Source organism: Cibotium barometz, chromosome 33 (assembly GCF_041138505.1).
Source record: "Cibotium barometz isolate CiBa-2024 chromosome 33, ASM4113850v1, whole genome shotgun sequence".
NCBI lineage: Eukaryota > Viridiplantae > Streptophyta > Polypodiopsida > Cyatheales > Cibotiaceae > Cibotium > Cibotium barometz.
This window is the reverse complement of record NC_141078.1, coordinates 40,030,341-40,056,636: the sequence shown is the minus strand read 5'-3', so window position 1 is coordinate 40,056,636 and position 26,296 is coordinate 40,030,341. Positions and strand designations below refer to the sequence as shown.

At 41.4% G+C, this 26,296-nt stretch overlaps 1 protein-coding gene across 1 annotated transcript; it reads right to left on the bottom strand.

Moving 5' to 3' along the window:
• Nucleotides 1-1,526: 1,526 nt before the first annotated feature.
• On the bottom strand, nt 1,527-15,553 carry LOC147619561 (mannan endo-1,4-beta-mannosidase 2-like). Its single transcript, XM_086773236.1, has 5 exons — nt 14,441-15,553; nt 6,481-6,678; nt 4,955-5,077; nt 2,114-2,325; nt 1,527-2,016 (listed from the first exon to the last, which is right to left on the bottom strand). Exons 1-5 carry the CDS (start codon nt 14,789-14,791, stop codon nt 1,626-1,628), a joined length of 1,275 nt encoding a protein of 424 aa, XP_086629362.1. The 5' UTR covers nt 14,792-15,553; the 3' UTR covers nt 1,527-1,625.
• Nucleotides 15,554-26,296: the final 10,743 nt, after the last annotated feature.

Below are 26,296 nucleotides of genomic sequence, written 5' to 3'. Positions count from 1 at the left end.
TATTAGTAATTGGAATAATAATAAAAAATGCGGATGTGAAAATAAATAAATCCCTATTTAATGGATGATGTAAGTTGAGTGATGTCATTGGGCTAGATATATGTTGTGTGCTAGGCACATGGATAACACATGGAAAGCCCTACTCACATGGAGTGTTTGTTTGTGTGTGTGTAATTAAGGTCTTTTGAACTATATATGGTTTTTCATAGTGATTTCAAGAGAATTGAATATTAGTTTTTTGAGATTTTTATTATTATCTTGCTAAGCTTCTCTTGATTAATTTTTGACACCCTTTAAATATTTAATTATAAAGTTGATTATATATTTAAATTATAAAGTTGATTATTTGCTTTGATCCTCCCTAAGTACCATAACTTTTAACATCGCATGAGAGCAAGGTTAGACTAGAGTAGGATTAGGGTTTCTCTTTCTTCCTCTTCTTGTATATGTAGCAGTGATGAGGTTAAGATTTGTGTATGTAGCAGTGAGATTAAGATTTGTGTGTGTGTGTGTGTGTGTGTGTGTGAGAGAGAGAGAGAGAGAGAGAGGGGGTGGGGAAAGGGAGAGGAGAGTGGTGGAGGGAGTAGGTGTGTGTGTGAATGTTCATTCATGTTCAGGAGGCAGCATATGTCAGACGCCTTCTCCTCCTTGAGGCTCTCCTCGACAGACATTGCACTGTTGTTATGTGAGCCAGGATGTTGATTTGCAAACTTTCTCACTTTTCGTTGACTGTTCTTGAAGAACTCTAGTATGTGTACTTATGGGACTCGCCATTGCACAATGCACATCCTTCGTTGAGGGAAAAGTGGTAAATGTAATCGGTGGCACCAAGTAGAGTTTGAATGATTGCCAAAGAAGTTCTCTCTTCAACACACTTCACAAAACGGCCTGCAATCAATATCAACACAATTCTGCAATCTTTTGCAGTGGTTTCTGAAAGCAAAACAACCTGATAACATCTTTCAGTAAGGCTTCAATAAAGCAGGCTAACTATAGCCCATCTTATTTTATTAACCTTATTACATAAAGGTTTTAACCTTATGATCAGTGGAAATTAGCTATGTGATGCTTTTTAGCTTGAGTAACCCTTAGCTTTTTCAAAAAGCCTTTCAAATCGTCACCATTATATCAAACCCTTAAGTGCATTCTCAACATGAAGGGTAGATCACATGCATAGTATAATCTTTGCATCAAATCTGGTCTTCATCAACAGAAATTGCAATCACTGACTCGAGCTTCTGCCAAATGTTGCTACAAAGATGGGTTTCTACAGGAATTTCGCTTGTTCTACATTACCAATTGCATTCAGAACTGACTGGTAGAACCGAAGGCACATCATCATTATCTAACGGCTGTACACAGAGAGAGAGAGAGAGTGTGTGTGTGTGTTCACATGACAGCCATGTGGCCATTTGTAAAGTAATTTTTGGTAATATATCTTCAATGATGAAAAAAGAAAAAGAAAAAGAAAGAGAATGTGTGTGTGTGTGTGTTTTGAATTTGATTATCTGCAGCAAGCTGAGTCATGCACAAATGAGTTTCCATTTCTAGTTATTCAAACCAGAATGAAGATGTACAATGATCGAAGCATTAGGGAAGCTCCCAACATCATTATAGATTGTCTCTTATTGTGAACAAGCAGGGTGTGTTGGGTTGTAATTTTCTGATATATTGTACAGTCTGCAGGATTGCTTAACCATGGCCCCATACAACAGAGGTTCTCGCCATGGGATGACAGTGAACTCATCGCGGAAGCGGTCAACACCCTCCACCAAAAACTGCCACACCAAGACTCCAGCCCCAGCATCTTCAGCTTTGGCTGATTCATAGATTTTACTGTACATCATGTCAAGCATCCCAACCCTATTCTTGACATCAAAATTACGTGTTTGATCGGACACCCCAAACTCAGTGAAGAGGACTGGCTTCTGAAGGACTTGTTCTGCATCCTCAATGTGAGAAGTCACCCAGTTTTCCACATACTTTATCTTCTCCTCCATAAGAAGGTTCGGAGTCCTGCCAAATCAGATGTCATCAACAAACATTTTATCTTGAAAACACCCACAAGCAGTACCTTAAGTTTAATAAAGAAGAGCTGAGCTTCAAAATGTACCATATATCAGGATATGCATGTACGGAGGCAAAATCTATAAGATCTGCCATTGAATGCCTGATAAAATCAGAACCCAGGTTGCTAGCCCAGTTTCCTGGATTCTTCTCTAGCTTCTCTGGTGTAGATAGACCATAAAATCCTTCTAGTCCCACCGTCAGAAGATGCTTCTGATCAAGTGATTTTGCATATGCAGCCATTTCCTCAATCCAGCCCTGTTGTTTGGAAAAACAAAATTAATATTTATCTCATACCAGCACATTTGAAAATTGACCTAAAAGGTAGGCATAAACACATCAACCTAAAGCCCCAAAACTGCCGCTAGTGAGAGATGCCAAATTCCAAGCTCTCACAGCTTTGTGAAGAAAGCCCTTGTCATATTCCTTTGAAAGTTTTGAGTCCCCCTGGATGCTCTCCCAAGGGTGTGCAGAGAGTCCAACCAGACCATGCCCACATGCTTTACTGATGGGGATCTCTACACAGCTGGCATGGGCATGAGAATACCCAATCCACTCCAAATAAAAATCCAAAAAAACAATGAATCGATCTACAAGGCAGATAATAAGTCTTTAACTGATATGTCTATTGCATACCTCAAGCCTTCCTGCACATCATCTTTATAGTGAGCTACTAGTCCTCTCTCCGTTGCCCATGCTACACAACCCCGACCAAAGAAGCTCAGCCTTTGTTGACCTGCTGCGACAAGCCTCTAGGTCTTTTCAAGCACATAACATTACTTGTGCATGTGGATCCAGACCATGCCAAAAAGTCCCAAGTGCAAGGCCCGCATATTCCAACAGTAACAATGATGAAGAAGCCTGTTGGCCCAAAAACTCTGCCAAAACCAAACCCAAAAGCAATGTAGGTCTTACTAGGGCATGCTCTTGACTATACACACGACAGAGTAAGACCTTTGTACTGTATCTGGATCCATCTCTTTAGCAAGATAAAAGTGGTCATTTATGAGAATACCTCAGTATCTAAATCAGGTTGTTCCAAGTTCGCACCCTTGAATCCCACTGTACTTTGATGTGAGGCAACTCCCCAGAACCCAAAATCTCCATACCCAATCACTGTTTACACAAATTGCAGAGAATCCACAACCAATGATCCAAACCCTTTACTCCGAGAGTACGATTAGGACTGGCTGTACTGATTTTATAGGCAGGTTCCATTACTAAGGTGTAGCCTTATCAATCTTTTAAACACCTCTGGGAGTATGATGCGGACTGGCTGAACTAGTTCTATAGACAGGTACCACTCCTAACGCATAGCCTCGTGGTGAACACCTCCAGGAATATGATGAGAACTGCCCGTACTAGTTCTATAAGCAGGTACCACTCCTAAGGTGTTGTAGCCTCCCACAGCACTCTAATGTTGCATTAGCAATACCTATAACAGAGCTGCTCTTACATCCCAAAGTACCCCCAAGAAATCCTCATGCTTCAACTGAATTGGCATGGTTTAAACATACTGGCATCCATTAGGTATTTGCACAAGGTTATCCAAAGTCAAGGGTTGTTTGTATCACGCCCCTAGATTTCCAGCTGAGGTGTAACCATGCATGCAATTAATTTTTGTAAAAGATTGAAGTACATTTTGAGTAATTTAATAATGCTTGCGGATCACATCCAAAAGCACTATTAGATTGGATCCTCATGATTTCTACCAATCTAGGTTGTCAAACCCACCCACCCAACCCCCCCCCCCACCCCCCCCAAAAAAAAAACAAAACAAAACAAAAACAAGCTAAAAAAAGGCTATCAAGATTCTAGTATTGTTCCCAAGAAACTTAACATCTGAACAAACTCATACCCTGTAATTGTGACGAAGTGATTATGGCGAATGGTCATCTTGGATGGGATCATCTCCAGCTTAAATCCACAACCTGTGGAAATATATCTGCCAAATGTCATCTTTGACAACTCTATTCCTTTCCTACAGAAATGGTCTATGGGGTAGTCCATAACAATCACCCCATCCTTGAGCAGAGTGGAATCAACCGAATCAAATTCTCACCTCTATTCCTGCCAAGCTTCTTGTCATTCAAGAAATCACACATCTGCCCATTTCTGTGCATGAAAATTCATGCATTAAAAAAATATGGCCTACATATGTGCTTGCAAAGTCCACCTGGCATGTCTCAAACACACCTTGAGAATCTGCATGCTTGAAAAAATAGCAAGAAGCATGAGAGCTTGCACGCAGCTCTCCTCCAGCTGCACAATGAACGTTTATATGCATTCAAAACTCTTGGATGTGCGATAGACCCCCTAGTCATGAAACCTACTAGTAAGAACATAATCATCCACACAAACCATGCATATTCTACTAGAAAATGCTGTTTCAACACTCTTGATCCTGACAGGCCATGCTATGCACAAACCCCATCTAGGCCTTGTTGATCCTATGTGGCCACAAAAGTGAGGCAAAAAAAGCTTATGCCACTAGCCTTGAAAAAGTGATACCTTCTAGGTGACAGTGTGCTGCTAAAGCACAATAGTCGTAACTCTGAATGGCATGTACACTCCAACCTTCTGCTGAAAGCTAAGCCTATGAGCTCCTGAGCACTTAACAGTGCAGAGCATTGGATTACAAGTTGACGCTGTTTTAAACTACCAAAAACTAAATGTCTTGTACTGTAATGGGATGATGAGAATCCAATCTTCAAAAGCAGACAAATTAGCTCATTGTAGTCGTATAAATAATCAATAGCCAGTTGATACTAAAGTATAATGCACATTCAAACTATAGTATAATGCACATTCAAACCAAAAGTTGGCTTAGTTTGCGTTAGACAAGGCAAAGCAAAATAAGAATGTTTTCAAAAACTATGCATCATACCTGCAAAGTGTCACCTGATGGATCCGATGGACAACGAGGTTCATTCATTAGCTCCCAAGCAAAAATGGTCGGCTCATCCCGATATGCAATTCCACTGAGGCTGTTGACTCTTGTCATGATTCTCTGCCAATAATTTTTTGACAAAAAAAAAGCACCAAACAAATTGATCCTCTACATAGAATGCAGTTTTTTAAAGAAGACCGACTCTTTCACACAAAAAAGTTAGGCAAGAAGATGGTTGTAGTTCAAGGAACAGAATGAATACAAGCATAAACTGAATAATTAAAGCTCCTGAAATTTACACAGTACTGATCATCAAGACTGTTTGGCTTGTCGTGTATGAGAGCAAGCATAAAATGGGGGGGGTAGGGTGATGTGTGTGTCAAATTCTGACCCAGCCCCACACCCCAAATCAAAATTTGGCGGAAAAAACTAAGTCCCACAAAAACCCATGCTGTCTAAGATTACTCATCCAGGAATCAATCCCCCAGCCTCCAATTCCACAATTGTAGCTCTATCAACATACCAAATCCAAATAGCTGCTAGGCCCCCATTTTTATAAACTCTGCTGCATGCAAAGTGCCACATTCATCGATACTCGGATCTGGCCGTACAAGGCCGGCAACAAGCGAGGCTCCACTTTATCCATCCATTCATTCACATGCAGAGGTACACCTGTGACAGTTGCCAGGGTATTCTCAATTGCATCTAGAGTTTGAGTTTCTTGCTTGGTATAATTGGAAATCTAAAGTGCCTACTGAGGCATTCCACAGACACCCACAAAGTACAAATTAATACTCCTTTTAACAATAAAATACCTACAACTGGGGGAGGGGGGGTGTCGTCTTCAACCCTAGTGTTGTGTATAGTGATCTACTTGGCTCCAATTGCGAGAATGAAGAAACAAGGGTGCTGGGGGCCAGCTTAAGGGCCCCTACTGCTGGCTGACCAGCCCCACAAACAGCCAGGCTGCATAACTGGCCTTCTCACCTACCCAGTGAATTCTGCATTTCCGGCTGCTGTCTGCCCCTGGCTGTTCACTACCAGCTGCCCATGGTTAACATGCAGGTCTGCAACAACCATCTGGGTGAGGTGTCTCACGTTCCATTTTTCTCAACACAAACATTCATAGGTAATGAGTTCAGTAAACAATACCATATTTTGCAGCAGAAATGATGTCAGCATGGTTTCCAATGCTTTATAACAAAAGAGCAAAAGGATCTTCATTCCAAAAGCAAAAGTGATGGATCCATGAAGTTCAAATGTGTCCTGCTTGTGGCAGGTGCATAATTTTTTTTGGTAAAAAGCAGCTAACTAAGTTAAAAGGAATTAAGTTTTTAAAAACAAGATCAAACTCACAGCATAAGAACTACTACAGAAAAACCTAACCATGGCAGACAGTAATGCCTAACAGATTTGGTATTTAGAGAGAGATGATGCCATGGCATTGAAGGCAATGTGGGTACGGTCTGTGTAGTTGAGATCATGCTTCTCTTGAGATAGTAAGAGGAACCCTGCATCGTTACCTTCATATAATGCTTGTAATAGCCGCGAACAGTGGGATCTGAAAAGAATGAGTCATTTGAGGAGCCAACATCAGCTCCTGAATTGCGAGCCCACTCAACATACTGCCCCTTGCCCCCAAATGCAGGCAAATTGTTGACAAGACTTAGCAGCAATCGCACTCCACGTCGCCTTGCCTCAACAATGACATAATCCAATGCCTGTGACACAAAAGACCAGTTCATTAGCAACATATTTAGAAACATGTACTTGCAGCAAGGTCCGGTCTTAAGCCCCAATTGAGTGCATGTGTGCGCGTGCATGCATGCGTGTGTCACACGCATCATTCAAAGTCCTCGTGTGTGTGTGTGTGCACGTGCATGTGTGGGTGTGCGTCACATGCATGACAGCCTTCGAATGGAGCAGATTTCTCTTGCCCAGTTTGAGCTGTTTTTCCAATGCTTCTGAGTTAATCCCACCTTGGGTTAACTCCATAATAGAAGTTTTATTTTCACTATAAAAAAAAAAGGTGTGTCACAGTAATTGGTTGCATGTGTCATGCTCTGGGCCACTAGTTAGAATGAGAATTAGGGTTTGTGGGGAAAAATCATGTTTTTAGTGAATGATCAACATGGACACATCGGATTTTTCACGATCTGGGTTTTTGGCAATAGATAGAAGCTCCAAATTCATCACTTATGATTGAAGGTAGTCAAACTCCTGCCTTCGTAGAGTGTAGAGGGTCTGATTCAATATACAATGCAGCACATCCAATGGATGACGAGGGAAAGTTGAATGAAGTCTGAAGGAAACTTTAGGATAACCAGCTTGCAATATATGAGAGGCGGGTTCAACACAACAAAGCTGCATTTTGTAGGGATTAAAATTCAGCAAAAGGAGTAGTGTCTTCAATAAAGTGAGACTTTCAAGATATGGAAGTTTTATTTGGAGTTTGGACCAGTGTGTGCACAAGAGGAGGTGTCTGCAGTTAACATAAAACGCAACTTAACACAAGCTAATGCAAAACACAAACTAACACAAGTTATTCCAAAATGCAAATTAATGCAAAGTTAGCCGAGTGCAATTAGCTGACTTTGTTGGCCTACTTTTTTCTATAAATAGAACCCATTCTAAACATCCTCTAAGCCTTTTGGGAGCAACCAAGAGAGAGAAGATCAAGTCAAGAGTAGTAGATTCCACACAAACAACAGCAATTAACACAAATCGGCCAAAGGCTTGGCTTCTATTTGAAAAGAAGTAGATAATTCATTGTAAATACATCAGATTTGTGAATATACAATAGGTTAGGTTAAGAGAACAAGATCTTTCCTCTCTTTTGATTTTCTATATATTTTATAGTTGTGCTTCAAAGTAGTTTGAAGAATCATGCTCTATCGTTGAAGCAAGTCTCGGATCTGGAGTTGTTGAGAAGAGGATATGGGTCTCTGGGACTGGGGATGTCTAGCTCTCTAGAGGACATGTGCTCTCTCTCAAAGGACCCCCCAAGTGCATGGGGTGCTCACTCAGTGGGGACGATTAGCCTTGTACTGGTCAATCTGTCCCGGTGTATCTCGTGTGCACGTAGAGAGTCAACCGGGGCTCATTGGTGGGGGCCAAAAAAGTCAGTGATATATGTCAGTGCAGTTTCTTGCCTCTCGGGCTCTTACCTCAATTGTTTGTCTCTATGGTGCCTCAGCTCTAATAGGTATAGTCCCAGACATCTCTCATCTCTATATTGCATCGCCATAGACAGGGACCCAAACCCCTCCCTAAAGAGACAATGTCCGACGTCCCCATATCTCATAGTGGATGTTGGGAATCAAGGTCTTACCTGTGTGTGCATCCACTCTTATGAGTGTGGTAGTGTGAGGGACTCCTCCCGAGGATCACCTAATACATAGGCATAAACAAGATTAGAGAAACCAAATAAAAGGGGTGCAAGCAAGCTCACCACCCAACTATAGGTTCTCGTCTGCAAACCTCCCCCAAGCCAAGGAGTAAGGTTCCACTCCCACGCGTCCATGCTAGTCGGCCCTCCATCCCATACCACCAATGCCTGCCCACACGGGCCCTCAGCAAGACCACCCATGATCTACCATGTCCATGGCAGAAGTACGTCTCTTGGTCCAAGTCCCGACCACACTGAATCAATAATAACCCAAGACTCACTTATATAGTGCATATTGCTGCTATAAATAACAGCCCAGTCATAAATAGCCAATAATCTTGGATTTATTAAATATGGACCTTAGCCACTTGAAACCGCTTGCTTTCCCTAATCCCACGGCTCCCCTCACCTTGATGGATTAGTCCCTAACCCCATGGGTTAGGGCTAGGTACATAACATTTCTCCCCACTTAGGACATTTCCACTCTTGGAATAAGTGAAGAAGAATCCAACTACCTGCATCAACTATCTCTGAAATCAGGTTTACACATATCTATCAAATCCACATAGCCACAGGTCCACATAGCAAGGAGCCAGCTCAACTGAAGCTGTTATTCCTTCAACATATGATCGTGGAAACAAGACCAAAAACAAAACCTTTTTAGGTCCTTGAAGAACATAAACCATCCTTCAATCCTCCAACTCCTCATGGAATTGGACACCTGAAATCGCTAAGACAAATATCTCCTGGCTACAACATAATACCCGTCCTTTTCAAGATTTGGTAAATCCTCGTACCTAGGGGATATCATACCTCCCTCTCAAAGACTCCTTACTATTAGACACCACAACTCTGTCTCCTTCAAGCTATCAAAGTTTGAGGGAATCTAAGGTTTACCTCCAGTCCTACCGAACATTCTAGCTATCGCCATAACCATACACTCAATAGTACCATAGGCAACCATAGGGATGTACCTCTCACAATTAAATGGTCGCCATATGCACAAAGAATAACCTCCAAAACTTGATCCCACCCTCTCTATCTGCCCATTGGATTGAGGATGATCATAAAACTCAAACCTCCGGATGACCTGCTGCTATAGGAGTGTTGCGACCCCACGAGATCTCTCCTTGATCTCAGCACAATCTGAGACTAAATCATCACGGAACAACTACCATGTCACATGCAGAAGCTCTGGGAGTCTTCTTTCAGCCCTAAACACCTTTTCTGGAACATGCTGATGCAAAATGCATACATGAGATGGAGAGAGAGAGAGAGAGCTGAGTTTCAGTATATTCATATAGTACAAAAAGGATGTACAACTTGGCTAGCCTCTTTGGCTACCCTTCAAAAGGTGGAAAACACCTAATCTAAGCCTAGTCTACTAACTCAGCCCATAAAGGACTGAATGACTCAACAAATACTTGGCTGATCCTTTTATAGGCACATAGGACCAATCTTATGCTGGCCACAGTAAAATATCATAAAATTTTAACTACTGCCGACGGTGCCTGTAGCCCTTTGAACCACCTACCAACCTGATCTTGCATCCACAAGATGCCTTGTTGATGTCCTCCAACACCCTGTTCATGCCCTAATGCCTTTGTTTATCCGTTGCCCTTCAGGAAGTAGCCCTAGGATTAGCATGTACATGTCATGCACATGACATCCCCCTCTGCTAAACTTGATGACAAGATTCCAACTTCTGACCTTGGATGACTGTCATCTTCCCTTTGTCTCCTCATGGACACCCAAAACTATCATCCTTCCCTTCTTGGCAACCTTTTCACTGAAAATCTTGCCCGTCTCCAAATCCACTCCAAATCTGATGAAGATTTGTGCATCTGTTCCACTTTTTCCCCTATCCCTTCATGCCTTGTCCTTGAACACTTTCTTTGGTCTTCTTTTCCTCAGTATTGAGTTTGGCACTCTCACTCCACCCCTTGGAGGATCATCCTCCCTTGGAACTGATGCCTGAAAGCCTTTCCTGGCATGCCCCAAGTGGCATCCGACTCAAAGGACTTCCATTCCCCTTGGGTCTTGTGGAACAACACCAACCAACCTCCTGGGAACTTCTTCCATGTCTTGTGTTACTCTCCTTGGACTGCGCACCTTCATCTAGGACACCGTTAGTGTTTGGCCTTCCTAAGCCTAATGCTGATACAATGTTGCCTTGTCACCACACCACCAAAAGATCAAGACAGGAGCGATGGTTCATCCATGTGCGATGCAGTAAGGGTGGGTGGGACATGGGCAGCAACAATGTCTGGGAACCAGCATGAAGCTTTGATACCAATGTCACATGCGGGAGCTCTGGGAGTCTTCTTTTGGCCCTAAACACCTTTCCTAGAACATGCTGATGCAAAACGCATACAAAAGATGGAGACAAGAGAGAGAGATAGCTGAGTTTCAATATATTCAGATAGTACAAAAAACATGTACAACTTGGCTAGCCTTTGGTTGCCTTCAAAAGGTGGAAAACACCTAATCTAACCCTAGTCTACTGATTCAGCCCATAAACGACTGAATGACTCAACAAATACTTGGCTGAGCCTTTTATAGGCACATAGGACCAATCTTATGGTCACCGACTGCTGTCGGCCAATATCAAAATATCATAAATATTTTAACTGCTACTGACGGCGCTTGTAGCCCCTTTGAACCACCTACCGACCTTATCTTGCATCCACAAGATGCCTTTTTGGTGTCCTCCAGCAGCCTGCTCAAGCACCCTGCTCAATAACTAATGTCTCTGTTTATCTGCTGCCCTTCATAAGATAGCCCTGGGATTAGCATGTACATGTCATGCACATGACATATCGGTTCCGAATATGGTATTGATTACCTTCCACCCTAACAAGTGGAATGATCTCTGAGTCCTGGTCTAAAACAACGGAGCTCCCAACCTAGACTTGTTGCCAATACCGAATGAAATGCCTATCGGCTTGACATAGCCCTCTCAAGGAATCATATAAGTCAACACAAGACGAGGTAAAAGATTCACCCATAAGGATGGGACATAGCAAGGTTAGAAAATATAGACACACCCAGAAACTCTACATGATGCAGATCCTAGCGTCCCATACCACTAGGATACACACCATATAAAATTTCCTTGTGAGTTTTAAAGTCGAGTCAAGGTGATCAATCCTCTTCCAACTAAGTCTTCGTGCACTACACCTCCCCCCCCTATAGGTAAACCATTGGAATAACACTGGAATAATTCACACATGTCCACACACCCGACAACTCTCAAGGATGAAGAGCCCTATGCATGCATAGGACTCAATGTATTTGCATAAGGGCTCTTACCTTATGCATAGAGCTATCTTTTTTGCATAAGGTAAAAGCCCGTATGCAAATGCTTTCTATGCATAAGGTAAAAGCCCTTATGCAAATGCATACGGTTCAATGCATTTGCATCAAAGCTCTCACACGTGAAAAAAATACCATGCGAGCTGTCCCAATCCTGAGATATTCCAACTATTGTTAGGCAATCTCATCCTCCCCCAGCTGGCTCATCCTCAAAGGTTGAGACCTTGGGATCCAAACAAGCCTGTGATCAACCAACTGTCTAGCTAGAAGACCACAACCTACTATAGGAGAACCTTGGGCCTCATGCCAATTAAAAAAAAAATGACTAGGCAACGCACATTAGCAACCCATATAACTCCCTGCCTCCCAAGTGTCTCCTTAGACAGTGCAATCCAAGTGCAACGAGCTAGACGCCCGAGACCCACTCGTCCGAGGAGATGCTCCACTTGACAACTTCAGATCCGAGGGATCCTCCAAAGACACAGGAGTGCCCCGCTACAAGTAGTGGACGTGGAGAGCCTTTATGCAGCCACTAATGCCAAGGATCCACATCGATCACATCACATTATATCATTGTATCAGTTCTAGTTAATTTTTTATGTTTGTCCATGACTTAGTCACTTCATGGATATATCGTAACACTTTTGGTCTAATAGACCCTTTGGTCTTGTAGACATTAATAATCTCTCTCTCTCTCTCTCTCTCTCTCTCTCTCACACACACACACACACACACACACACACCTCACAGCCCACCATCACGAGGATGGAGGCCTTCAGATGGCACTGACCCGGATGCCCCTACTTGGTGGACCAGGCAGTACACATTGACCGTACATGTGCCACAGATGCCACCCTGCCTCCCGGGAGTCTCCCTAGACAGAGCAATTCAGGTGCAGCGAGGTAGACGACCAAGACCCACTAGTCCAAGGAGATGCTCCACCCAACAGCTTCAAATCCAAGAGATCTTCGAGAGATGTAGATGCAGGAGTGCCCCTGGTGGATGTGGAGAGCCTCTTTAATGTCATAGAGCTCTAGTTGGGTTTTTTTTTTATCATGCTGTCCATGATTTTGTCACTTCATGGACACATTGTAACACTTTTGATCTCTCATAGACTCTTTGATCTTTTGTAGACATTGATAGCACTTTTGCTTACAGCCTGGACTGCCCGTTCTTAGATCTCAGCCGTTCAGAGCTGAATCGGGTGATCAGGATGGACATTGTGAGACTAGATACAGAGAGGACATGGGTCAGGCCCCCGCAGCCGTTGGGCACGAAAATGGCACACTACCATAGTCATTTTCTACATCTCTCTTCGGACGGGTTTATTATACGCCATGCTTACATGGACACACACCTCTCACATGTTATTCGAAGTGCTATTGGACAGATTCGCACCTCTTCACACCGGGTGAGGATAGAGACAGGTCGATATGAGGATATATCACTAGAGGACCGCATATGCCAGATTGCCATCAGGAGGTGGAGTCGGAGGAACACTATATATGTCGTTGTACTGTCTACTATGAGATCCGAGGGAGGTACCAATGCCTGTTCCATGAAGGCTTTGGACCTTTGCGTCAGATCATGGACTTTGAGGACCAAAGGTGCTTAGGGCTCTTCATACTTGAGCTTCAACGCCACAAAGAGAGCCTATTGAGGGACATGAGGGCAGTGGGACCAGAGCCGGCTAGACAAAGAGCCCTCACAGATTTTTTCAGGGCCAGCACTGTAACCCCACCAGCCTCTACTCCCCCATCTACAGGCCTACCTGGCAGACCACCCTCCAGAGGAGTCACCTTGGACAGAGCCATCGCCATCTGTAGAGCAAGACGCCCACAACCACGAGGATCGCGTCCACGACTCCCTCACCATCGGCAGATTCGAGCCATAATTGCCCCGCGACGATTCAGCGGTTCAGCTTTCAGCTCTTAGCTCTCGTAGGATGTTACTATTTTCATTCTTTCTTTCAGATTTGTTATGATGAGACATCATCATCATCAGTTGTACCTTGTTTTGGTCTCATGGGCCATTTCGGCCTTAAGGAGACGTTAATATATCTTTCTTTCTTTCTTTCTCTCTATGGATGACCCACCTATGGATGCATGTCCTGGGCATTTCTGGCTGCCTATAGGGCTGTCAATCTGCTCCAATCCAATCAAATTCTTCTCCTAGATCCGCCTTTGAACCTGCTCAGTGCTAATGCTGAGAAGCATGTTCATGTGGCACTCACAAATATGATGCACATGACACAGAATTTTACACTTCCTTTGTTTCATCTTTAATTATTGCCGCCAAAGCTATGCCCTCGCAATCCACCCATCTTGCAACCTTGGCCAGGATGGTTGTTTTAACTCATGTGTAGACATGAATACCTTATCATATCAAATAACATCTCTCTAGACCTAATCTTGACCTAGGCACTTCCAGCACTACTCGAATGCACCCTACTCTAACATGCATCTTGTACTGGTCATATATGCCTCAGCACTAACAATACGCATGGATCAACTTATTAACTGCATTAAGCAGCCACAATAGGCAGGGCCTACAATTCACATTCAAGCATAATCAACCATGCAATCATAGCATACATACAATGAATGATAGTCATAGATGGTGCTGGCCTCTAGAACCCCCAATTCCCATGCAGGAGCAGGGTTCTAATTATGGCAAGAAAGAGTGTTTTTGGGTGCAATTTTACGCCTACAATGAGTATGATCACCATCAAGTGCATACAAAAAAAGCAAAACAAAACAAGCAGGGAATCGCTTCCTTACTCTGAATACATCCTCAGAATAATGGCCTGGTTCGGCTTGAAGTCCATCCATGCCATCATAAAAAGCCCATGTCCGGCAAACAGAAAGCCCCATCGCAGCTCCGTTCTGAAGAACAGTTTTAACAGCAGATCTGGTGGTGTAATCAACACCCTGGGCCATCAGCCAGTAAGAGTTCCAGCCATTCACATAGAAGGGCTTCCCATCAACAACAAAATGAGTTCCATTTCTCTGCACAAAGCTTAACTGACGCTGGAAGAAGAACTCCCAATGCACATTGGTGAGCACAAGGCATATGAGGGCAATGCCCACTACTATGGGCAGAACGCTCTGTGAACCTAAACCTCCCCACATTGCTCTCCAGGCTCTCCGTGTAGCCCTAGGCGGAGTCCAATGGGCAGCTTGACCGAGCGGCCAGTGGGCGGCGTAGCCAGCCCTCTTCCAGCTACTCCTGGTCACCGTTGTGGAAATCTGTTGGCTGCACAAAGGGATTTCCTTGTAAAACAAAACAGAAACTGGCCGGGAACTGCATTGTGAGATCCTTCAGAGTATAAACTTAGGAATTAGAGCTAGGGTTTCTTTCTGACAGTCGGATCAGGTGTCTTTGTTGCTGTCTGATGATCAAGCGATCAGCGGCAACCTCTGTACAGGACTGTTAGTGTGTAAGGTTAGAGTTAAGATTGGGATTAGGGTTAAGCTAGCGCAAGAACGTGGTTAAGGTTAGGGCTTTCACCTCTGTTGGATTAGGTGTCTCTATCTGATGATCTAGCTATCTCGAATAATCTCTGTAAATGCAGATTAGTGTCAGGCTTAGGGTTTCAAGCTTCATGTCTGCTCAAGTGTCTCTGTTCTCCAACCGAGCTGCCTACTGAATATGTGGGACAAGCCTTTGGTGCAAAAACGTTCATTCCAAGCGAAGGCTTTGCATACCCCTCCAGCAGCCGGTAGAGGGTAGGTGCGCTAGCTGGGCATGCAAGGCGTGCACGTTAGCCTCACATGACCCAGCAACACGGCAACAGCTCACCTACACTGATTCCTAAGACGAGCTCGGGAGTCACTGTTGTAGTAAACACTCCGTCCGACGGAGTTCACCTTCCGGCCAACGTGATCAACGGAATGCTTAAGCCTAAATGCTTCTAACCATGTGAAGGCCTCCGGTTTTTGGGCAAATGAATCCGGAAGGATCTATTGTTGGAAAGAGACGTCGCGATCGGGATTTGATCAACACCGTTGGATTCCCGTGGGGTGCACAGCCTATGTGCCTTTAGACTAGGATCACAAAAGGCCCGACCAAGTCTTCACAAGCTCGTTGGCCAATCACCGACTTAATATACAAGGCAGAATCATTCACATCAGCTTGAAAAGCACAGGTGAACTGCAAAAGAGTGAAAGAGAGAAAGCCCGTGGGAGACCCTTGCCACAATGCAATTTACTCTACCTTTAGGTTGGGTGCACAAAAGGCGCCGCCAAGTCTTCACAAGCTCGTTGTGGCCACTTAATACAAGGCGGCCTCATTCACACCAGGCAACAGCCATCACGTGGACTGTCAGCTAGTTTTACAAGCTTTTCATCTGGCCTCCCCACTTGCTCATGGCACACCAAACCTCAATTAGCCAATCACTTTCGTTTGTGCCAATTGTTTGCACCGAGTTGTCATCTGGCAAAGTTTAATGGCACCAATCCAGTCCTATATCCAAGTCGTTTGCAAATTGCCATTTCAAGCCTGCATTCCTCTTGCGATGCATTTTGCTCCATCGCATAATGGAAAATGTGGCTCTATTTTGGGACTCTTATTCAAGACGTCTCTCGCTGCATTTCAAGCCTGAAATTTTCCCAAGTTCGGTCCCATTTATGATTTCTATAAAAAAACCATTGTTAAAAATATGGGCCTAACGGAGTCCAAATCGGAAACTGAGCATATACACATGTCCCAGAGTTTTTTGAAATGCAAATTTTACTCAAATCAAACTTTCTCTCTCTATAAATTTCCACTTAAAGGAGGGGTTTTTATTACATACTTTTACGTAACTCTAGGAGGGGTTTCCATAGATAGGGATCTTACATCCTCCCCCCTTAAAGAACTCGAGAAGCCCTCATCTTGCCAAGTAAGGGTAATCTTTAAGCATATCTTCTTCTTTCTCCCAAGTTGTGACTTCTCAACAAGGAAGAACTTCCACTTTACTAGACATTGTCTTAGTACTTTGTTTCTAAGTGGTTTTTCCTTGACATGAAGAATGGCTTTTAGTTTGAGCTCCACATATCCTTAAGTAGGAATAGTACTTGCTAATCACCAAGAACATGCTAAAAATCTGGGCACATACTTTTTGTACTTGTCTAAGAATGGAGAACTTCTTTTCGGCCTTACCTCGAGAAAAACCATATCTCCTTCTTCAAAATAGAGAAGTTCTCAGTATCTAGGTGCCAACTTCTTGTACTTGCCTAAGAATAGAGAACTTCTTTTCGGCTTTACCCTGAGAAAAACCATACCTCCTCCTTAAAAAATTTCGGGAAAACCTCCTGGAATCAACATACCTCTTCTATATACCCTGGTTAGCTCTAATGTCCTTTCTGATGGGTTGCATCTATTGTTCCATTTCATCCAACATTTACTTTAAAACTTCAACTTTGATCAGGGGATTTGACCAAGTGAGCAGAATAGTGCAGTCCTAACCATAAAGAGCTCCAAATGGACTCATCCCAATGCTATAATGATGAGAAGCATTTATAGGAAAATTCTACCAAAGTGATCATAATTCAACTATCTACAAGGCTCACGGTTGCAATATGAATAAAGAGAATACAAATAAAGAATATCCTTAATCACTTAATTCACTCTCTCTATCAATCTTTGGGTGATAGGCACTATTGAGATCTTAAGACGTGCCCACAGCTTCAAAGAAAGTGGTACAAAAACATGCGGCTGTTTTGTATCACAATCACTGACAATCCTTCTAGGCAATCCATGAAATCTAAAAATTTCCTTTAAGAAAATCTTAGCATCATCAACTGCAATGTAGGTTGTCTTAGCAGTATCGAATGAGCTATCTTTGTTAGGCAATTACCAAAAAAGGAGTCATATCCTGAATACACCTTAGGTAAGCCTATGATAAAATCCACACTGATACATTTCCACTTCATCATCTACGAAATATCTAGGGGATGCAGCTTGCCTAGCATCTTGACTCTTTCCGCTTAAACACATTGATATGCTAAACCTTGTTGGATATGTTGCAGTACATCCTTTTTCAAACCTAGCCTAGAAGAAGCTCTTTTTTCACAGACATGAAAGTTTTAATATAGCCAAGATGTCCAACTATAGGACTATCATGAGCTTTTGTTAGAATCTTCTTTAGTTTGGAATTTTGGGGATGCATAGCCTATTACTGAAATATAGACATCCATTCTCAAATTTGTATTACTCCTAAACTTTTCTTAGTTCTAGAGTCTTGCTTGATTATTGTACTAATGTAATAATAGGCAAGAAATCTTGAGAAAACTGTCTTTGAACTTCATCATAATGAGGATTTTTTACTACAATGACTACCAGTAAGGAGGTCTTCCTACTCAAAGCATCATCAATAATGTTTTATTTACTAGCAGACAATCTCAAACTTGACATTTTTAGTGCATGCACAATTGCAAATAGTTCCAAATCATGTGTGGCATAATTCTTTACATGAGGCCTAAGTCAGCAAGACTCGTATGCTATGGGTCTACCTTCCTACATCATGTTAGTCCATTTCAAAAGGTTTGTTGAATACTAGCAATTTGGTACTGAATTGGAAACCAAATGAACTTTCAGCTTGTCAAAGGCACTCTAGCATTTCACATTCCATTGAAATGGTGTATCCTTCTTCACTAATGTTGTCAATGGAGAGGCTATTTTGGCATGTCAGCTCGAAAGGCGTAACTGTGAGCTCATAATGCCCATACCTTGAGTTGAATGCTATCTTAGGGATATCCTGCTCTTTTATCCAAATCTGATTTATCCAGACTTGAGATCAATTTTTGTGAACAACTGCAGTGCTATGTAATCAATCCAAGAGTTCATCGATCCTTGGAATAGGATACTTATTCTTGATCGTTAGCTAATTAAGGCCTTTGTAATCAATATAAAGCCTCAAGATCACATTCTTCTTCTTTTGAAAAAGTATGGATGAAGCCTTGCTCTAAAAGCTACTTAAGTTGCTCCCTTAGCTTAATGACTTCTGGTACCGACATCTTGTAGGCTCTTTTAGCTGTTAGCTCAACTCTGGGAGTGAGTTCTATCTCATGGTCGACTTGTTTGACTAGTAGAAGCTCACTAAGTTTCTCAAGGAATACATCGACATACTCACTTTTGTATACCTTAGGCTCCCGATCCACATGGTTGAGCTTTACCACATAGATTGCGTGCTTCTTTCTAAGCCCCTTAAGCATCTTTGATGCTTTAACAATTTGTAAATTAGGATTACCTGTGATTCCCAATTCCTATACTTTGTTCCCATGTGGATCCAAGAAAGAAATTATCCCCTTGTGACAATGGATGTCAGCTTGGTAAAGGCCAACCAAGCCAAGGATACCATCATAGATTCCTAAAGGTAGTACCATCATGGATTCCTAAAGGTAGTACCTTGAAAATACACTAGTACATTTCATTTCTATCCAAAGAGAATGAAATATTATCCATTTCCTAGCAGCTGAAACTTTACGCTCAAGGTTTACCTTGTTCTGATTCAGTATCAACTCACGCATATACAGCCAAGTGAAATGAATGAATGTGTACTACCAAAATCAGTCAGCGATGAAAATTTCCTTACCTTGAAAAGTTGTTGGGATTTGGATCACTGAGAATTATTTGTTTTCTCCCTAGTGTTTCACTAATGTGCATGAATCAGACCCTTCTTAATACGTTCTATTTTGTTGGCTATAGTGACAATTTTTAGAAGTGGCTGCCTGAATCATGTTCCTTCCTCAATTAAATTCTCTATTATGAGTGAAGATAGCATGATTTCTTTTTAATGGAAAACCTTTGTTTGATCAGGCAATCCCTAGCTTGATGTCTGGACTCAAAACACCTATAGCATCGATCTCTTACTTGGCAAGGTATCTTGAAAAGTGGACCTCAGCATGCTAGGACCTTACATGTGGGAGGCAACTTTGTTCTCTCAAACAAGGTATCTTGAAAAGTGGACCTCCTCATGCTAGGGCCTTATATCTGTAAAGGCAACTTTGTTCATGGGAGCAAGAGGCGGAAATTTGGCCTCTTGTAATACAGGAGAGGGTAAAAGAGGTATCTTTGCTAGCACATTACAACCCTTTACTAAAATTGACTCAACAAAGTCTTTGACCATCATTATGGCCTCCGCTAAGCCGATTTCGCATTCTTCACTAACTTGTTGAGTGGAGGATCCAGCTTCTTCTTACAAACAAATTGGTGAAGTAAAGCTTCTTCTCAGCAAAGGCTTGATGATATTCATCATCTTCTTTGAGGCTCAACTAGCTAAGACGTCCATTTGGGCAATCTAGGTAACATTCCCTAAAGTCCTAACAAGTCATATCTAAAATTTTCTTTTAAATTTTGTTGATTCACAACCAAGTCTCAACTAAAGGGTACTAACTTCTAAGATTGGAAAGCACTCGCGCCTCTCTAATCCACCCTATCACATGCTTTTCAGTTTTTAGTTTAGAGATTTTTTCAAGTATGCACCCACTTGTCACTTTAGCTTTCACTCACACAAACCTCTAAAAACAAGTATGCACATACACATAATTGAAATAAAAACATTAAAGCATACATTTAATCTTTATAACCATATTACTTACAATACCATATTGAAAATACTCAACATTATTTACATCTTCTTATCTTTGTCTAATTTTATTCATGTATAAAACATTATTTACATCTTCTTATCTTTGTCTAATTTTATTCCTATATAAAACTTTTCACGATCATTGATTTGCCACCATTGAAGAAAGTTCATGGCTAATCGGGACCACCCAACTTCTCGCACTTTCCTCGTATATTTTCTTCCTCCAAAGCCATTTTCGGGTTCCTTACCTAGTGAGTCCCATCACACCACTTGATGGTTGCTTCACCTAGGTCCAGTCAAACCAAAGAGCGCACCATCAGGCCGCTTCTTCTAGGATCCCTCGGGCATACTTGGAAGCACACCTATGACTCTAAACTAGGGTGGATCAAGGCTCCTAGCCACCACAAATAATAACAAGGACTCGATGGCTAATCACTTGGATTGCCTACTATTGCGGCTCGTTGAATGACCATGAGGATCCATAGCTATCATTGTATTAGATTACTTAAACAACATGCTTTTAAATCCCAAAACTTTAAAACAATGCATTATGCTCGCATGCATTGAAATATGCATCCTTAATCACTTCACTCAATTTGTCTTCCAAGTCAGGTCCAAGACCATTAAAATTTTTACATGATTTTTCTTATATTCATGATAAGTTAGGCTTATACATAGAATTGGGATCTCAAACAAAACTTCATCTATAAGCCTAGAATGAATGAAATTTACCCTAGAAGGGTTTACCTAAACTTCACGCTAAAGGTGAATTCATGGGCAAACTTAGACATGCACTTGAATACCTCGAAGGATCCTCTTTAATCCCTATACTTAAGCCATGACTAAAACGTCAACTTTGCAGTAAACTTTTGGGTTCTTAACTAGACTTAATTGATCCCTAATCATGCTCTACAATTTTTACAACATGGTTTATGCATGGCTCTTATCATTTGAATCGATGGGCTTAGACTACCATGTGTATTTATTATAAAATTGGGTCATAAAACCTACTAGATTTAGAGGTACAATGTCTGTATTTAACCGTATGGCTGGTTTTTCTTTATAACTAATAGAAGGATCTTTCTTTGGGGAAAAAAAATAGATGCCTAACCCCTAGGCTATGGTTAATCTAACTTGAAGGTCTTAACCCTGATTAGCCTTGGGACGTAACAGCTACTGTAATTTTTAATCATTTATTGATCCTAAATTATGTTTTAATTATGCTAATTAATCTTCAAAAAATCCATTGATATCCAACCTCCATTTAGAAGTTAGTAGCCTTAATGTGTAGGCTACTAGTGAAGCCATTTCTTGTTGATTTAGGTTTGATTCCACCCATCAATTTTGGGGTGTTTTAATTAACCCAAAATAGAGCATAATAATTGATTAAGCTTAAACGTGCATCTTCTATCTTCAAGTTATAGCCTTTACAAATCACTTCAGAAAGAGGTTTTCTTGAAAAAAATAAGAGCACATTATTTCTGAAAATTATGGGAGATGGATAATGTGAGGGAGAAATGAGAGCACTTTCCCACCCTATAAAAGGGAGAAGGGAGGTCATTATGCATTATCCACTTGAGAGAGAATGTGGGGGAGAGAGAGTCTATGCTTAGACTCATGTCTTCTATGCTTGATACAAGCATGCGACTTGAAGTTGAATTTCTCCTCCTCGTGGAGTGCATACATGCTTCCCCTCTCCTAGGCAAGGTTCCCTATATGCTCTACTTTTTTGCATCAAGCTGCACCCATTCTCAAGTACTAAATTTGTAGGAAAAATGAAGAAATGAGGCCCCTTTTTATAGGAGAAGAGATCCCCTTGGCTAGAAATAGAAGCTTGAGTTTAACTAAATTTCATGCATGGAAAGTATCCCTTATATCTTGAGTGAAGTAGATCTCTTTTGGCTCAGCTACCCATATAGGTACGTGCATGCAAGGAAGCATTACCTCCTCATTTATTATTTATTTTCTCCCTAATAAACTCAAACCTAAGACCTTAGCTTTTACCCTTTTGAAGGTTTTATTTTTTCAAGTGGTGAGAGTTCACATGCACACACCACTCTCCAAGGTTATCTTTTGTAGTCTAGGTTGTCTATTTCAAGCGAGATTTTGTGAGATTGGGGCCCATTTTCCCCCACATAATATTTATGCAACCCATTTTTATTAGATTACCTCCTCTCTCTAGCTTTTGCATAATTTATTAGGAAACTCCAATTCCAAATTTGTATTTTCCAAGGTTCCTTATGCACCAAAGAGATAAGATTTGTAAGGTTACATGAATCTGGACGCTCAACTTCCAAAAATTTTCCAAGTCCAGTCTTGCTTACAGTTTCTATAAAAATTCATAAAATATGGGCCTAATGAAGTTCAAATTGGAAACTGTGCATGTACACATGTTCCTTTAATTGAAGAGATTTTATCCAAATCAACGTTTTACTCGAACCAAAAATTCTTTCTCTAAAAATTTTAACTGAAAGGAAGGGTTTTTATTACATAATTTTGTGTAACTACAGGGGTTCCTTAGAGAAGGATCTTACTGAGAGAGAGTAGGTGGTTGAATCAAAAAGACGTGTGTGTGTGTGTGTGTGTGTGTGTGTGTGTGTGTGTGTGTGTGTGTGAGAGAGAGAGAGAGAGAGAGAGAGAGAGAGAGAGAGAGAGAGAGAGAGCTTTTAGCAAAATTTTGAAGAGTTAGAGGTTTTGAAAGTTATAATGTATGAGAGTTGTATACAATAAATGGTCTGATATACATTTGTATGTGAAAGTTTTTAATTAGAGAGTTAGAGCTTTTAAAGGTTATAATGTATGAGAGTTCAATACAATACAATAAATGGTTTGATATTCATTTGTATGTGAAAGCTTTTAATTAGAGAGTTAGAGGTTTTAAAAGTTATAATGCATGAGTTGAATATGGTAAAAGATTTAAGAGGGTTTGAGATGCATGCATGAGCAAGAAAAGTTAGTTTAGAAAGGGTAAAGTAAATCTTATAAAGTTAGTATAGAAGAGGTAGAGTAGACCTTATAAATTTAGTATAGAAAGGGCAGAATAAATCTTATAAAGTTAGTATAAGGTTACATTCAAAGACATAACTATTAAAGCTATGTATTATAAATAATTACATTGACCAAATTTTTATAGTGTTATTGAATATCAATAGAGAGAGACTAAGAGTGTGTTATTGAATATCAGTAAGAGAGAGACTAAGAGAGTGTGTGTGCATTGGAGGGGTCTAAGACTATTATTCCACATGATTATATTGTGCATTGGAGGGGTCTAAGACTATTATTCCACATGATTATATTGTGCATTGGAGGGGTCTAAGACTATTGTCCTACGTTATTATAGTGTGTGTGTGTGTGTGTGTGTGTGTGTGTGTGTGTGCATTGAATATCAATACAGAGATCGTTATTGAGTAGAGAGAGAGAGAGAGAGAGAGAGAGAGAGCATTGGAGGGGTCTGAGACTGTTATTCCCATAATTTGGCCTTCATGGTTTCATGGTGTTATGTAGGTTACGTTATTATAGTGTGTGTGTGTGTGTGTGTGCATTGAATATCAATAGAGAGAGCGTTATTGAGTATAGAGAGAGAGAGAGAGAGAGAGAGAGAGAGAGCATTGGAGGGGTCTAAGACTGTTATTCCCATAATTTGGCCTTCATGGTTTTATGGTGTTATGTAGGTTACATCACTCTCATGGATTATCAATGCACCTTCCAAGATTATTAATGTACCTTCCAAGATTCCCAAGATTAGTGAACATAATCATGGATAGCCAATATAACAATTTTCAATGTACCTTCTAAGATTCCCAAAATGAGGAGGAGCTGGGTAGCTCACAACAAGTGAACATTATCATGGATAACATGTACAACAATTTCCCTTGCACCACCAACCATTCGTACTACTCTTACACACCACCCCTCATGAGCATGCCAGTTGCAATGCCTCCACATGGCTTCAATGTGCTTACATCTACCTCCACATGGCTTCAATGTGCTTACATCTACCTCCACATGGCTTCAATGTGCTTACATTACATCTACCTCCCTAGGTTCCCCCATTCCCACAATTGATTTTTTCTTGCTTTTTGATTGAAGATGCTTGTATGCTTTCTCTTCTTCTTGGTTGTTACATGGATGGTTAGGGGTTATGTGGGTGATTGATGATGTTCATACATCTGCTCTGCTCTCTCATGCTCTCAATCACCATGGCATCAAAGTAGAGGTTGAGCTTTCCATATCTTTCTCTCTCTTTGCTCCCCACCCAATTGCAAATCTCCTTTTATAGTGAGACAACAAAGGAGGTAAGGTTGAGGACACTAGCACTACACAAGAGAGGGTTACTCTACCAAGAGTGGCTAGAGGTGCAAAACCGATAAGACCCTTTCATTCTTCCTCTCCTTCTCTCTATATTGTAAGGCTCAAATTTTCTCAAATCAATGAACATCTTTGGCACCACTGTTGGGAAATCACCTTTGCTTTAGGACTCCCTTGCTATACTTTACATTTGGAGTATTGACATAGCCCAGTTGGAGTGCACATCCACTGATTTTTTAGTAATGTTTAACTCTTAGTTGTTGTTTGTTTTCTGGTTTGTTTGGTTACCTTGGTGCAATGGATCCTGGAGCAACCCTTTAAGCTCGAGTTGTATAATTACAAGTGTTCTCTTGCTCTTTCTTTCTTGTATTTACAAATTTTTATTCATTTTAGGAGTTTATCTCACCATTAATCTTTGTAGAAAATCCATTAGGTTGCATTGATCATATCATTAGATAGGTTAGGAAAAGCTAAGACATCCTATCAAATAAAAAATCCGAAAACATGCACCATTAAGGAGCAATAAGAGGGCAAAACATGGATTTTTTTTTACCAAAACGTAGAAGACTGTTCTCTAGTTTGCCTGCGTTGTGCATGCTCAACTTTGCTTGGGAATACACGTCACAAGTAAGAATGCACGTTCCTAAGTTTGACATGGAAAATGTGCATAATATTCTCATCAAGGAAAGGTCAGATAATATTCTTCCCACATAAATGCCCATAATGATAAAATGGTTGAAAACTGACCATCACGTGGCCCAAACTTCCACCACTACAAGTGGTAAACCTGTAAAAACTACATATGTACGTGCCAAAGTGGGAACACATGTTAAACACATGTTTACAAGTCCAACAAACACTGATGAGTCATGTACATTCACACATTGCCACGTATGTTCGCAAGACCTGGCCATGCACATTCCTATCTTTCTTGGTCATGTATGTTTACAGTTTCCCACGCACTTTCCTAGTTTCCCATGAACATTCCTAGACTTGTGAACACACATACTCAAGTCTAACTAGGACCTAGACATGCACATTCCCAACTCACTAGCCATACACATTCACAGATCCCTATGCATGTTCCCAACTCACTAGCCACATACGTTCGCAGATCCCCATACATGTTCCCAACTCACTAGCCACGTACGCACCCAAGTGGGAACACACGTTCTTAACTTGTGAATGCACGTTCACAAGTCAAACAGAGACTAAAAACATTAAAAAAAATCAAGCTGAATCTAGAATATCCAAGGCCACCATGTGGTAAAGGGTGTGCTCTAAGCTGATCCACCCTTACATGCCATCAAGTGGGAACACATGTTCTTAACTTATGAATGCACGTTCACAAGTCAAACACAGACTAAAAACAAAAAAAATAAAGCTGAATCTAGAATATCCAAGGCCACCACGTGACGTGTTGGTAATGGGTGTGCTCTAAGCCGATCCTCCCTTACATGTTCACAAGGTCAGGAAGGATTTTTGGATTCAATCCCTGCTAAAAGAGACTGCCCTAAGCGATGTTGAATTAAGATCACCTTCTCAAGAGGAATCTCTTCATGCATTGTAGTCCTTGGGAACTCGTGGGAGCCAAGTAACCCTAGGCACATAGTATTTGAGCGATGAAGACGCTAGCTTGAGTGAGACCTATTACTAGGAGCCTATCTCTTTGGAGCCTTGTATAGACCAAGAGGTTGGTGTACCTGACTCCCCTACAAGAACTCAAAGGAGTTTTGTGGGACGTGATTAGACATTA